The sequence below is a fragment of the Eublepharis macularius genome, chromosome 4 (assembly GCF_028583425.1).
Source record: "Eublepharis macularius isolate TG4126 chromosome 4, MPM_Emac_v1.0, whole genome shotgun sequence".
Taxonomy (NCBI): domain Eukaryota; kingdom Metazoa; phylum Chordata; class Lepidosauria; order Squamata; family Eublepharidae; genus Eublepharis; species Eublepharis macularius.
Genome location: NC_072793.1, coordinates 95,485,770 through 95,501,258, shown reverse-complemented (window position 1 = coordinate 95,501,258; position 15,489 = coordinate 95,485,770). Strand labels below are relative to the sequence as shown.

General features: G+C 38.3%; 1 protein-coding gene across 1 annotated transcript in view; it reads right to left on the bottom strand.

Moving 5' to 3' along the window:
* RBM6 (RNA binding motif protein 6) overlaps positions 1-15,489 on the bottom strand; it is a 90,437-nt gene that overhangs the window by 26,639 nt on the left and 48,309 nt on the right. The window contains exons 7-9 of the mRNA XM_054977037.1: positions 3,023-3,097; positions 1,158-1,218; positions 301-591 (exon numbers count right to left, since the gene is read on the bottom strand). Of these exons, the coding sequence (XP_054833012.1) occupies positions 301-591; positions 1,158-1,218; positions 3,023-3,097 (427 nt within the window). The remainder of the gene's footprint in view (positions 1-300; positions 592-1,157; positions 1,219-3,022; positions 3,098-15,489) is intronic.

Below are 15,489 nucleotides of genomic sequence, written 5' to 3'. Positions count from 1 at the left end.
TTGCAAACAGATATTTCAGGCAAACAAGAGAGGCTTAACTCATCAAGAAATTTCAAAGACATTTCTCTCTCTCTCTTTTTGCAAAGTTCTCAACATCCATACTCCCAACATTATTTTACCAGGTTCCGCTGACCCGAATGCTCCTCTTCAAAAATGGTGATGCTTTTGAACAGCCAGGGAACAATGAACTTGTAGCTGAGATGTAAACATTTATTTAATTGACTCAAATCTAAGTATCTATTATAAACTCAGTAAACAATACAAGGCAACTGCAAGTATAATCAAAATAATCAAGCTTACTTTTACTCTCATCCTCCTGATGTTTGGTCTCCATGGCTTCTCTTCTTGAAGCATGTTCTTGGTTTTCCTTCCGGAATGGGTTTTTTTCTGGCTCTTTTTTCCTCTCTTGTGAAGGCCACTGCTCTCTGCTTTCATCCTTCTTCTTGAGCTCAGGTTCCTGAGGCTGGCACTGCTGTTCAGGAGCAGGCTTTTGAGGAGCAAGTTCCTGGGGAGAATCCTCAAGAGGTTCTTCCTCTGGCACGGTTTCCTCAGGTAACCCTTGTTCTTCTTTTCCAAGCTTATCTTCAATCACTAAGGAAGCACAGATGACATCTTGTCATTAAGTAGGATAAATTTGTCCTCTTTCAGTCTCACACCACTTTTTAAGCAGTTTGCTGTTTGAAGGTGTACATATGTAATACATATCAGCTAAGTAAGCACATGTTAATACCTTAGGTTCCTACTAAAAAGTACTGGAGCATATTGACAACTGGGATAAGAGGATTTTCATAAGTGGATAGCATTTACTTTCCCTCATTTGCTGTGTTCTTTTCTTCTCTCACACATACTTCAGCAGAGCTTGTCTTGCAAATCACTAAACACTGCTCTTGGACAAAACTCTCAGGTCAAAAAATTCCTTCCAAGTAAGTACTATAAAAATTCAACAGATGTCAAAAGTTCACTCTTTATCAATGTTTACTTTCCAATTTCTTTATGTAGTTTTAATTTACAGACTTTCAGAATAGAATATTTTGTCTACTAATAGTGTCAATATTTGCTTTTACCTGCTGGCTCAATTCTTCATCAATTGAGAAGTCATGTTAATATCTGACTCCATAAAAAAAACCAACTAAGCACTGTAACAAAAACAGACTTACCATCTCTGGGAAGCCTGCAGTAGTAACAAGATGAACGATATCCTACTGTGGACACTTTGCACTGCAAGGAAGAAGGTAGAGTATAAGGCAGCCACACTTTAAAAGGCTTTTGCCCCTCTAGGATACTCTGCAGCTAACATAACACAACAGGAAAGATAATTTATGATGAACAAGTTTTATTACTTCTCTGTGGCACAAATTATATGTTGTGGCAAGACCTTTGGGAAATGCCAGCCCATTTTGCTTTGGTAGCAATGTAGTTAGAAAAAAGGGTGATATATCATCATGGTAGAATTCTTCCCTACCCCTCCTCTCCATCAGATCAACCAACACTGTTATTATACTGGGGCTGGGGAACATTACCATAAGGGTGTCTCACAATTTTTTTCCTATTTCCCATTCACTGGGAGGCATAGGTTGGGAGTGCCAATGTGTCAACCGTAACATGCCCTTTAGTGCACAAACAAGCAGCACTGGATCACCACTATTAAGAGGCCTTAAGCTGAAGATTTGCCCAATTCTCTGGATAATTGTACCACACTGGCAATAAATATCTCCGTGACACCACTGTAATTTGTTGGAGTTTTACCTGTAATAAAATATACTGATAATTAAGCTTAATGAGTAAGTCTAATGAAAATGCATAAGTTAGCATAGATTCTGATGATGACTGATTGTTCTATCAAAACTAAAAAAAATAGTTTGGCCACATGGGATAACAGGTAAGAATGGGGAAAACGTCATAAATAATATCACCTCTCATAATAGAATACACATTCCTGGGATTAGGTTTCAATTAATCATGAAATTATTGCTAGCCATAAGCAGCACAGGGCAACTATTATTTGTATCTAGTAACAGAAGATAGAACATTTGTTAGTAATGCCACTGACTTGTCTTCAGTATAGAACACTATCTCTTTATTATTACAGCACTTAGCCAGTACGTTAACCATAAAATCTTCAGTATAGATATGTTAAAACACTCCTGGAATTCTTGTGGAAGTTTAGAATTCTAGTACTAAAACAATGATCCAGGAATATGCTATTATTAGAACATTTATACCTCACCGATTTAAAAAATAAGGAAGTTTATAATATCCATACAGATAACACAAGAACTAAGTCCTTCTTGAATTCAAAAAGTGTTCAGGTGATGCTGGAAGACTCATTTTTCATACATCTATATCGAAAGGAAGGAACCGTCCACAGTGCATGGAAGAGAAAGTTCTGTTGGTGTTTTTATGGGAAGACATCTGAACCCAATAAAAATCTAGGTTGTGTGACTTTCCCATGCCAATGGGATAGACTGTGATGCTAGGGGTATTTCCCTACTCTTTAAATCAAGGAATAGATTGTTAATTTATTTAATATAATTTATAGTCTGTCTTTCTCACTTAGACTCAATGTGGATTACACAGTATGAGTCAGTACAGTAAATTTCAAAGACATTTAAATAATGTAATAGGGTTTACACATGCAAATTTGCAGAGATTTAAAACCAGCAGGAATCCAGTTGAAGAGATGCTGAAACAGAGCATAGACAATTCTAAGACATACACATTAAACAACATAGGAACTACACAGTGGGATCATACTAATAGCAAAAGCAGTAAAATCTATAGTCCCGCCCTATCCCTTTTCTCTTGGGGGAGTCTTATTTTTTAAAAAAGCGAAGCCCAGACTACTCATTTTGCCCACCTGATAAAGGGACGAGGGGAAGGCATTCAGAAACCTAAGATTTTTACCAGCTTGAAATTTCTCCCCCAGAAACTATTAAATAGGCTCAATGTCTCAATGACCTGTTTAGCTCTAGACTCTTTTTCATGACCTTTTCTGAAATAAATTCTCTTCTTATATACTCACTCGTTTGCAGCGCCAGAATTCAAGGGACGGGGTGTATTCCAGAGTCACTGGTTTACCACCTATCACAAGTTTTCCCTGTTGGTATAAGAAAAAGAGAATGGAAAACTATTAATATGTTGAACCATAGGAAATGCAAGGAGGAGTCAGCAGCACTGAGTCTTTTTATGGAAAAAGCCATCTGGCTCAAGTAAATACCTGAAACACCACAAATGAATGAAAACAAACAAGGAAATGCTGAAGTGCAGATGTATTAGCTCTACACTTCTTTGAGTTTGGCAGGGCAAGCTCATATGACTAATTCTACCAAACGGAAGAGGCATAACAAGGAATCACCTACAATGAAAAATATACATGAAAAATATAATTTTCTGCATAGCAGAAAGGGAAAAAAGGGGAAAAAATAATCAGACTGAGCTTCAGGCAGAACAACTTTAATAGGAAGGACATCATGCTCAGATTCTAAGCACCACACCTGTCTGCCATCCTACTGCTGCAACACTGGTACCTTTCAGCACCTTTTGCAATGTTTTACTGATACTACTTACAAACCTTATCTGAAGTACTTGTGGGTCAGCACAAGTGCTTTATTACTTTTCACATGTTTCAAGACGTATCATAACAACATTGGCAAATCAGTTGTATGTTAAGTAACATTATAAGACACAAAACCTTAAAGGTGCATGGCTTGAATCCAGAAAACTGTAAGTCAACTTTGTCAAAAATCAGAACCCTGATTCCATATTGTAAAAGTTCATTCCTCTTATGTATAGGTCTCCCTGGATCCAAACCAATACATGCGGAAATAGCAACAGTGGTGGTCATCCTCAAGATCAAAAAGAAGCAAAAGCAATTTGCTATCTGTATGTTTTCTCATATTATGATTTCCTTTCTAAGGAGGTTTCCCATAGAGACATGAATTAGTAGCATACAGAAACAAACAGGTTTGTAGTTCATTGTATACAGTTAATAACAACAACAACATTCAATTTATATACCACCCTTCAGGACAATTAATGCCCACCCACAGCAGTTTACAAAGTATGTTATTATCCCCACAACAATCACTCTGTGAGGTGGGTGGGTCTGAGAGAGCTCTAAGAGAGCTGTGACTGACCCAAGGTCATGCAGCTGGCTTCAAGAGGAGGAGTGGGGAATCAAATCTGGTTCTCCAGATTAGAGTCCTGCTGCTCTTAACCACTACACCAAACTGGCTAAAAGGAATTCTGTATTGTAAAGAGGATGCATTCAAACAGTCTCATAACTTCTGTTATGATCTTCACTTTCTTTGGGGTGGATTTTGCTTTAATCTTTCCCTTCACACCCTCTGGGTAGTTAGCTGCCACCAGGAATATATAATTCCAAAATGTTTTATTTAAATTTTCCCTTTTGTAACGTGTTTGAGCATCAGGCTCCTTCGTGGTTCTATGTGGCCCTGAGGATAGGAATGGGAGATAACTGGGATATAACAAAACAAAATAAAAGTTTATTTTTTTAAGAAGCGTATTGGTTACATAAAAGTCGTTCTTAGTTCTTCTAGTTGCTTCATCCAAACTCATTCACACAGATCTCTTGTAAGGCTTCACACACAGTTAGCCTCTTTCTCTAGGCTCTATATTTCCCTCACAGAGAACTCCTCAGACAGCACACAGCTAGCCTGTTTTCTTCTCTCTCTCAATTCTTTCTCTCTCAGGCGCACACACAGTTTGCCTGCTTCAAATAGAATGAATATATAGTCTCACAGACACATTCAGTTCAGGCTTCCACTCAGGTTGCCTTTCCCTCACAAATACATGAACACACTCAGGCTGCACACAGCTCGCCTCTCTTGCCCTAACTGAATCTTTTTTCTCTCCCCCAATAACTGAAAACTGCCTTCACTCCGCCCACTCTCTGTCATCAACCAATCCTATCACTCACTCATCTCTCTCTTTCACCCCCACTCTTCACCTATCTCACCAAACATTTAAAGACACATGCACCCATTTCTTGAAATCATTACAAATCCCCCCCTTCTCCTTTAAGCGGAACACCTCTCTTTTCCAGAAGAGTGGTGTGCAGCTTCCTCTGGCTTAGGGAATAGTTTATTGTCTCTGCAGTTCCTGTTAAGTCCATTTCTCACTCTTCTGTGGTTTTTGTTTTAAAGTACTGGGTTTCTTTATCTTGCATTCCTCCTCTGCTGGGGTGTCATCTTCCTCTCTGGGATGTTCCACTGCTGGGCTGAGGTCATCTCTCTCTCTGGGATGCTCCACTGCTGGGCTGAGGTCATCTCTCTCTCTGGGATGTTCCACTGCTTCAACTTTCAGCTTTTCCCTCAAAAATTCTAAATATTCTGGATTAGGGTTGTACAGTCCCTCAGGGTTTCTCTCCTCTGCAGTTCTACTTGGCTCCACACTGCTTTGTATCAGTATAACTCTCAGTTCTTCTACACTTTTCCCTTCATGAGATAAATTTAACTCATTGCACTTCTGAATCAGAGCCTCCTTTTTCATCCCCATAAACTCTGCCATTTCTCTTTTACTTTTATTTCCTTCTACAATTGTACTAAACTTCACCAGATTATGTTCTCTCTTATAAATCCTACTAGTTCTTCTGTGTCTTCCTTTATAACAGTTCTATATTCCTCATAGGATTTAACTGAACACTCTGTCTCCTTGGCTATCTGTCCCTTCAGAATGCCTTTCTCTCAGAATGTTCCTTCCTCCCAGGCTATTATATCCCCCTTAAAATATTTTCTTCTCCTCAGGATGTTTGGATCCCACCGCTATGCCTCCACTTGTTATGATCTTCACTTTCTTTGGGGTGGATTTTGCTTTAATCTTTCCCTTCACACCCTCTGGGTAGTTAGCTGCCACCAGGAATATATAATTCCAAAATGTTTTATTTAAATTTTCCCTTTTGTAACGTGTTTGAGCATCAGGCTCCTTCGTGGTTCTATGTGGCCCTGAGGATAGGAATGGGAGATAACTCTGGGATATAACAAAACAAAATAAAAGTTTATTTTTTTAAGAAGCGTATTGGTTACATAAAAGTCATTCTTAGTTCTCCTAGTTGCTTCATCCAACTCATTCACACAGATCTCTTGTAAGGCTTCACACACAGTTAGCCTCTTTCTCTAGGCTCTATATTTCCCTCACAGAGAACTCCTCAGACAGCACACAGCTAGCCTGTTTTCTTCTCTCTCTCAATTCTTTCTCTCTCAGGCGCACACACAGTTTGCCTGCTTCAAATGGAATGAATATATAGTCTCACAGACACATTCAGTTCAGGCTTCCACTCAGGTTGCCTTTCCCTCACAAATACATGAACACACAGGCTGCACACAGCTCGCCTCTCTTGCCCTAACTGAATCTTTTTTCTCTCCCCCAATAACTGAAAACTGCCTTCACTCCGCCCACTCTCTGTCATCAACCAATCCTATCACTCACTCATCTCTCTCTTTCACCCCCACTCTTCACCTATCTCACCAAACATTTAAAGACACATGCACCCATTTCTTGAAATCATTACAACTTCCCTCTAATAATCTACCTTAAGTGACAGAGATACAAGTCTCAGCCAAAATTCTCTGTTTTACTAATTTTGATGAATTAAGAAGCTGGGTGATACTTCCACTCAAAGCATTTATGGTCAAGCACTGAAAAATTGTGGTAGCTATACAGGATGACTTCATGTTCAATTGATTCATAGCACTAAAGTTTACTAAAACTGTGAGGATTCTGTAATCAGGCCTGTTTATTAAGACTAAGGATATAAAATACCTTTTCCCTGCATTTTCAATCGCTCACTGAAACAAGTATGAAGACAAGTGATATGCTTCCAACATCATTTTACAATTTAAGAGAATGATGCATTGTCATATTTTGCGTCTAAAAACATTGAGGATGACCTTTGGAACAAACTTAAATTGGCTTCTACTGATGACACAAAAGTAGGGATGCTCGTAGTGAAGGAAATCAATACTAGAGCCCAACACAGAGAAAGGATCTCATGATCTTAGAGGACAAGGATCCTGCCTACATTCCTCTCTTCCAAGCAGTCCCATCTGACCCTAGGAAAGTTGTTAAAAGTTCTCATGAGGACCAATACCCATGCAGGTTACTGGGCTGCATTGAGGGGAGAGAAGGGGGAAAATCAACCTCCCATTCCACAAGAGCCAGCTCTACCGATGCAAGACACAGGAGAGTAATTTTGCCCCCAGCACAGCCCCCTGACCTGCATGGCTGTTAGTCTTAGTGGGCCTCAGCAATCAACTTTCCTGGGATCGGGAGGGGAACATCTGAAGGATCCATGACAATCAGCCAATTCTACTGATGGATCATGGCGTCCAAACCAGAAAATACAAGGCCTAATTGGAATTCTACAAGCAGGTTCTACTCAAAGTCTCCAAATATAAAGTGGATTGAAAGAAACAGTCTTGCCCATATGAGCTTTGTTCTATAGTTCTAAAGCCAACCAGATGTACAGGTACTCATTATTCCTATATCAAAAATGTAGTAATTATGAATGTGTAGACTTGAATCTCTATTCTCTATGATTGCTTTTGGAGCATGATTTTAGACAATCTCATGGTTTTCTGCAGAATTAGGTTTTGGTTGTGCATCAAACTTCAGTGTTCCATTTATACAGGGAAAATCCACAAAAAGGATGGACATTTTTCTCATGCTTCTATCTTTAATTGTATAATGGCCTACTAAGCATAGAGGAGAATACATAATTTCATGCCTTCTGAGTTCCTTCACTACACTGTACTTAAGTAGGTGAAAACAGTGATGTTGAACACACTTTATGCTTTGTAGACTTATGTTCATTCCAATTATTCATAAAATATATTGTTTATTTCCCCTAGAAAGCTCAACAATATTTATGCAATTTAACAGCAAGATTCCAGTCCAGTAGCACCTTAAAGACCAGCATGGTGCTACTGGACTCATATTTTGCTACTCCCCTGAAATGACATAATTTAAAAATCTCATTGTAATAGCTCACACATCTCATGGCATATGGCACCAAAAACAGATCATACAACGAGAAATGATAGTTGGTGAAGTTAACTGAATGGAAAAGCCATTTATAAAATGACATTCATGGAACACAAATCGTGTAATTCATTACATTTTGATTATCCTCTGAATAAACTTGAAAATTCACAGAAATAAAATGGGAAGCAACTCAAACATCATCTTGTTTTCAGTTTCACAGAATAACTTTCAATCTGTTTTTTAAAAGTTACATGCCAGCAATCAAGTACCTCATAAACATTCATAAATATAAAGAAAATTTAATCTGTTCAAAACATTACTATTGCCACAATTTTGCAGCATCTTGATCCAGCTGCTACAGTTTCCAAATCTTACAGATTTATCTTACATAAACTGTCCCACTTTTAGTTCTTTTCTCATATATATCTTCTGCTAAAGCCTCAACAAAAGGACCAATAAAAGAAGAGCATTATCCCCCACACCCTCATGTTTATCTCTGAGAGAATACCTATCACAAGAATCACCAAATACAACCAAATGCTAATAAGAAGGAAGCAGAGAATGTTACGGAACCTTTGCCCCAGCAGTTATATAGATGCATTTTTCTAAATTCAAACAACAAACACCAAAACCGTCAAATATTTGGAGTGTAAGTCACTGTGAAAACCAATTCTACTGCTTTTCTGGCCTTCCTGCTCTCTCAGTCATTATGCTGCAGTCCCTAAAGCAGTTTACTCATTTCCTTCCTATCACTGACATACAAATGCTTGTTTCTATGCTCCATGTTAAGCTTTCCTCAGTCAAATGATCTTTTCAATTCCCATATAGAAGCCACACTATTTTATCTTTGATATTCCCCTCCCCAAAATGCTCAGGCACTTTCTGCAATGTCGCAGCTGAACAGGCAATTGACGGTTTTATTATGTACAATATGTCTTATGTACGTAACTTATGTACAATCAAAGCTAAAGCTCTCAACATCATAAAAGAAGAGTGAGGAGAAAAGGGATGTATCTCCAAGGCAAAATAGAGACAGACTGTGTGAGGCTTTCCCATCCCAAACAAAATGCTGATCTATGCGTAATATGTTAAAATCAGTGTAAGCATCCAATGAAGTTATCTAATGAGTCTTAACAGCTTCATCTGAGTCACTACCCATAGCGCACTAAACAAAATGCTGCAAAAAAGCTCAACTTTTCTCAGTCTGACTTTAAAAACAAACAAATCTAAAGTAAAAAGATCAAACTTTGCTATTTCTGGGATCTGTGAAATCTTAAGTTGCTCAGTGAGACACTTGCCCAATGTAGCTTCTTCACATACACTGAGGTCAAATTGGTAATGTCCAACTTTATTTCATGGGAAAAGAAAATAATTATCTAACAGCCTTTAACTCCTTTTAAAGAATCCTGTTCTCTGTAAATTGGTACTTAAACGTCTCTCCAAACTCCTTTTAAAACTAACAGTCAGTTTTTCATGAGTGTGATTTTCCAGCTGGAATAAAAACTCAGGACCACTAGTTTGTGCAACAGATTTTACTGGTCAGGTTACATTACATGAAATGTTTCCCAAAGTCTAAGACTAATATTCTAAGTTAACAACTGCAACCGTCTGGTATATTTCGTCTGTTATGTTCTTTATATACACATGTTCAAAGACTGATGATCCAACTCAGCTTCTCAGACTGAAGATCACAGCAGCTTGTTCCTCTACATATTCTAAATGGAAGGTGGGTTCCAACTTGGAAACAGTTCACCTCCTGCAACACAAACACATTGAGCAATAATATAAAATATTATCTATTACAAGATATATTTAAAGTTACTTTAGTAACAATTATAGTTACTACTTACCAGACTGTAGTCACCAACATCAAGCTTTTCTTTGTTTAAAAGAACTGCTTAATAGTGGCTATGTTACCAATGCTGTACTAACTTTGGATCCCACATTTTTTTAGTCAAGAGCTTTGTTAATGACTTCACCAACTCCTTACCATAATGAAAAACATCCCAAGACACACAGGTTTTCAGTACTTCTCTACTGTTCTTTAACTCTGTAAAATGGTTTTCAGTTTTTAATATTAGGCTGTGAACCTCAAATTCATCTCAGTACTTTGAGGACATTTTGTTTAAAAATTGAGCACCTAAATGACATTAGACCTTCTAAGAGTTTTTTCCTCGTGTTGTTTCTCATTCATGTTTCCAAAAGAGATTCCACCCAAAGACCTTCAGGCAGATGTCTCAGATGCTCTGCTCACTATTGTTTCATACTACAAACTAAGCTACTGTCAGTTGTGGAATGTTTGGAAACAATCAAAAGCTTACACACCATTATAAAAGTGGCAAGGAGGAACAATGGACTGAATCCCATGGAACAGCTCATAGAAAGAGAGGGCAGTTAGATCTTTCCATGTTTTCTAGTTCTATCAGTTGTCTTCTTGTCCCAAAAATACTCTTTGAAGGTCAAGTGATCCTTGTGAACAAAATATACCATTGTATAAATGGGCTACAATAAGAAGGATTTAAGTCAAATTGTCTCCTCTTCTGCCAACAGCAAGCAATGTCACAGCCTCTGGTACTGTGAAACAAGGGTCACTTAACTCTAAGAGGATGTTTAGGACAGATAGAAAGCTGTTGGAGGAAGAGATTCAAGCCACTACACTTGGCAAAGTGTGGGATCCAACCAAATGAGAAAGATTTTTCTTTACAGGGTTATTTATTTATTTATTACAAAACTGGTCTTCCTTCTTATCATTTTGCATTATGAAAGGCAAGAACTTAAGGGGCCAAGCTATATAACATTTTAGCACAATTAAAAAGCAGTGGCTGCTTCTTATAGACAAAAACAGCAGCATATGGGTTTGTGAAGGGGGAGAGATCAACAATCCAAAACCACTTCACATGCAGGGAACTAATTTTGCAACGGCTGGTGTCCTAGGCATTCCTTTTTAAATTGTAATAACTTTTGCTCTAGATACAGATTCCTGTTAGCAAATTTTCTATGGTCTATAATATGTATATAAGTAGTTTTGAGTCAGAACAGAAAGAATATTTTCACAGAATTTACAGTTATTTCACACTTTGAAATTTTAGTTTTACCAAAAACAACATTCTTCCTAATATAGCTTGAATCCAAATCAGTGCTAGCAGAACGCAGTGAGGAGGAACAGCATTTGCCTGCTTCCTCTGTCCCACTGCACACCCTTGAATGTTTCCCTCAAGATTAGGGGACCCACAAAACAGCACTGGATGCAGCACAGGAGTCTGCAGCAGGAGAAGAGAACTGATGAAAATTGCCCCCTCCTCTATTGTGGCGAGGGCATTTTTACAGGTAGAATATAAGGTTTACATTCAATCATACATCCAAAAACAAGTCTTGCTAAAGGCTAAATTGATTTCAGTGTGTCTTGCAAAATAATTTCTCTAGAACAACCCTCCCCGCACAAAGAGTGTCATACTTCAAGCAGTATGTTTTATTTTCTATGCTCTATAGGTGGTTGAAGCACACTAAGCCACTGAAATGAAGGGTTGCACAAGGTGGGATGAGACAAGAAAAGAGGCCACAGTCCACCTCTAAGAGAACAACATGGTCACAAGACAGTATTCCACAGGACAGCATATGTAGACGTTAAGTTCCTCCTCCTGTCTGCTCCAGAATTTCTTTTTCTCCTCTCTCATCCTCTCCAATCTGCATGTATCAAAGCAATTTGACAATACTGTTTACATGGGGAATACTTCTGAAGACAGAACTGGAATGGAAAGCCTAATGAGTTAGTGTCAAGTTAACAGAAACTGCATCTTAGAATTGCACGTTAGTAAATTGCACTTCAATAAATTGACAAATTCTATCCTGTTAGCTACAGTTGTTACATCTCACTATTTTTATTCCTCTTTCTTCTATTTTCCTAGCCTGAGAGGAAATCATACATAATCCGGAAAGAAAACAAGCCACAGAGCATTCTTATTACACACAGGATCCAAAGAACCTCATTAAGTACCTTCTATCCTTCCGATGGGGCTTGGAAATTGCATTACGCAACTGCTAATACCTCCATTACTCACAGCAAACTTCCTAAAAGGCAGGGAAGTTTAAGAAAGTTTATGGTGTGCCATGAAAGCAAACTATTCAAAGAAAAAAAAATCAAAGGTCATGGACTGGTAGCGGGCACTCCTTGGACACTACTACAGTAGTTCTTGTATCTCCAGCCTGTGTTTCCAGATTTCATTCTTGGAACAAAGTTTTAGTTGCTCTAAAAATATAAGGTCATTTAACACTTTTAATTTAAAACTGGTTTTCAGATTCCTCTACCTGACTTTTCACCCACTAAAATTCCTTGCAGTTTAGTAGCAGAAATGTGATTCTAGAAAATACAGTCTAACTAAAAAAATGGTTGGATTCATAGCTAGTTTTTCATCCACAGAAGGATGTATGCAGTTTTCACTGATTCAGACCCCCCACATCACACCCGATGGTGCATCCAGAGGTTCCCAGACTTCAGGGACAGGGGGGGGGAAGCAGTGGCTGCTGCAGGAGGGGGAAGTAAAACATTCCATTCTGCCTGCAGAGATTTAAATCCAACTCATTAAAACATGTTTCTGGTTTTAATGGCTAAGGAAGTACATAAATATCATCCAGCAGGAGAAATCTACATGATCAATAAGCACAAAACCATGTATACCAATGGATTGTACCTAGTGTCTACAAAAGAGGCAACTACCTACACTGGGTCTCAAAGCCCAGAAATAAAGTTACTGCAGCCTCATGCAAACACCACCTTTCAGAATCATTTCCAAAGTTACTTTTGTCAGCTGGCATCCTGTTCTCTCATGCACAACAGCCAGAAAACAGACAGAAACAAGAAACTTTATAACATGCAAGTAGATGTGAGTCAAAGGCACTATCAGAGAAGTATCCCACAGCTTCATGTAAGACCATTTCTACTTTCAGATGAGTCTATACTTTCAGGGTTCTTCTCTGGACAACATAAATATCCGCCCCCCAGCATTGCAGAATAGCCCACATTTACTTAATTTTATTCCAATTTTATTCCATACCCAAGATCACACTTTTGCCTCAAATAAGCTATATGCAAAACAAAACAAAACAAAATCTAAATTATTACTAATTTGCGTAATTTCTTGACTTTGCCATATCAGTTACATGGGTAGCTTTAAATATGTATATTGGGTTCTTCAGCCCCAAAGTAGCTTCCAAAAGGCACAGGAGCAATAAAACTTTCACATGAAAAACCAATTTACCAGCAGCAAATTAAAACCTCTACAAGACTCCACTGAAAATATTTCCACAAAAGAGAAAATTCAATCAGAAATCTTTAGCAGTTCAATCAGTTCAACCAAATGTTTGATGGAAAAAGAGAAGTTTTTACCAACCTCTTGAACATAAAAGAGAGAAAGGTCAAGGGGGCCAAGTGTGTATCATCAGGGAGGACATTCCACAACCAATCTCTCTCTCTCTCTCTCTCTCTCTCTCTCTCTCTCTCTCTCTCGATGCATTTTTATGTATCATTTATTATGTTGTAAGTTGCCTTGAGAACAAGGAACAGTTGGCTACAAAGCTTCTAATAAAACAGAACTATACAAAAGAAGACCGAAAGCTGCACAAAAATATGCATCTTTGAAACAAGTAAATTATCTAGCTGAGGACTACAAAGATCACACGAAGTGATGGAATCGCTTTACTCTGATCTGGTTAGACCGCACCTAGAGTACCGTGTTCAGTTTTGGGCACCACAATTTAAGAAGGATACAGACAAGCTAGAAAGTGTCCAGAGGAGAGTGATGAAGATGATGAGGGGTCTGGAGGCCAAGTAGGGGTGTGCAGGGACAGAAAGATTCAGTTTTCCTGCTTCAGAATTTCCAAAGTGGGAAAAAGAATCAGAAATAAACGATTTCCAAAGCGGCAAGCAGCTTTGGAAACTACTTATTGTCCCGCTTCGGTACGCTCCATGAAGATTCGGAGCACACCAAAACTTCCCCCTCCTCCCCCTTCAATGTGGTGAAATAAGTGGTGGCGGGGCTTCCCATGCTTCAGCTGGCAGGCGAAGGGGATTTTCCCCCTGCACCTGCCAGCTGAAGTTTAAAGGGTCCTTTCCGTGCCACTTGCAAGCGGCTGGAAAGAGCCCTTCCTGAGCTTCACCTGGCAGGTGTGGGGGGGATCTCCCCTTCATGCCACCTGAAGTTTAAAAGGATCCCCCCACCAGCCAGCTGAAGTTTAAATGGTTTGAAAACACCCCGAAGCTTTCCAAAGTGACCCAAATCGCTTTGGGAAGCTTTGATTCGGCATTTCCAAATCAGGACCAGCTTGCTTACAAACTAGATACTTACAAACTACACACAGCTGTATGTTCATAGGAGCCACATAGCGGGAAACTACAACTCAGCAAAAAATCTAAGAAACAAATTATATACATCAATATATAGCCCATTTTCAGTCTCCATAAAGATAGTGATTTGAAGGCTTACTGTGATCAAGAATGAAGAACACAAAAGGAATGCAAGGATGGTAAAATTCAGTTGGTAGGAACAGCAGCTTCAAATGCCATCCTAGCACGGCAGTACAGACACTCAAGTTGGGCGGAGGAAAAAAAAATCATCCAATATCATTAAACAGATATATGATAAAAATGGGAAACTACAATTCAAAACAAAAGAAATTCTTGATACTTTTGTCAATTATTATGAACAACTTTATTCATCTAAAATACCAAATGAAGAGAAAATTACACATTTCTTAAAATCACTCAAGAATTTAAAACAATTGGATGACGAACACCGTTTACTCTTAAACAGCCCCATCACACATCAAGAAATACTTGATGTTATTAAATCACTCAAAAATAACAAAACTCCAGGACCTGATGGCTACCCATCAGAATTTTATAAAAAGTTTGCCACACTAATTGCTACTCCACTAACGCATGCTTGCAACACAGTTTTAAATACCGGACAAATACCCCCATCATGGCTCACTGCAACGATCATAGTAATCCCTAAACCAGGTAAAGACTCAACTAAAACAACTTCTTACAGACCTATTTCATTACTAAATCAAGATTATAAAACTTTTACAGCTATACTAACTAAAAGGTTGAATTCATTTATTACACATTACATACACCAAGATCAATCAGGTTTCATTCCAAACAGAGATTTAACTAATAACATCTATAAGACACTCAACTTAATTTCACACAGTCAAAAAAAACAATTAGAATCAATATTTCTATCTTTGGACATAGAGAAAGCGTTTGATTCTTTAGAAATATCGTACTTAAAACAAGTTTTACACTGCATGGGATTTGGAGAGACATTCCTCAAAATAATAAATGCTATATACTGCCCAAATAACAATTAACAATCATCTATCCCACAAAATATTAATCCAAAGAGGCACGAGACAAGGGTGTCTTCTCTCACCAATCTTATTTGCGTTGGCTATCGAACCGTTGGCTATAGCTATTAGGGAAGACCC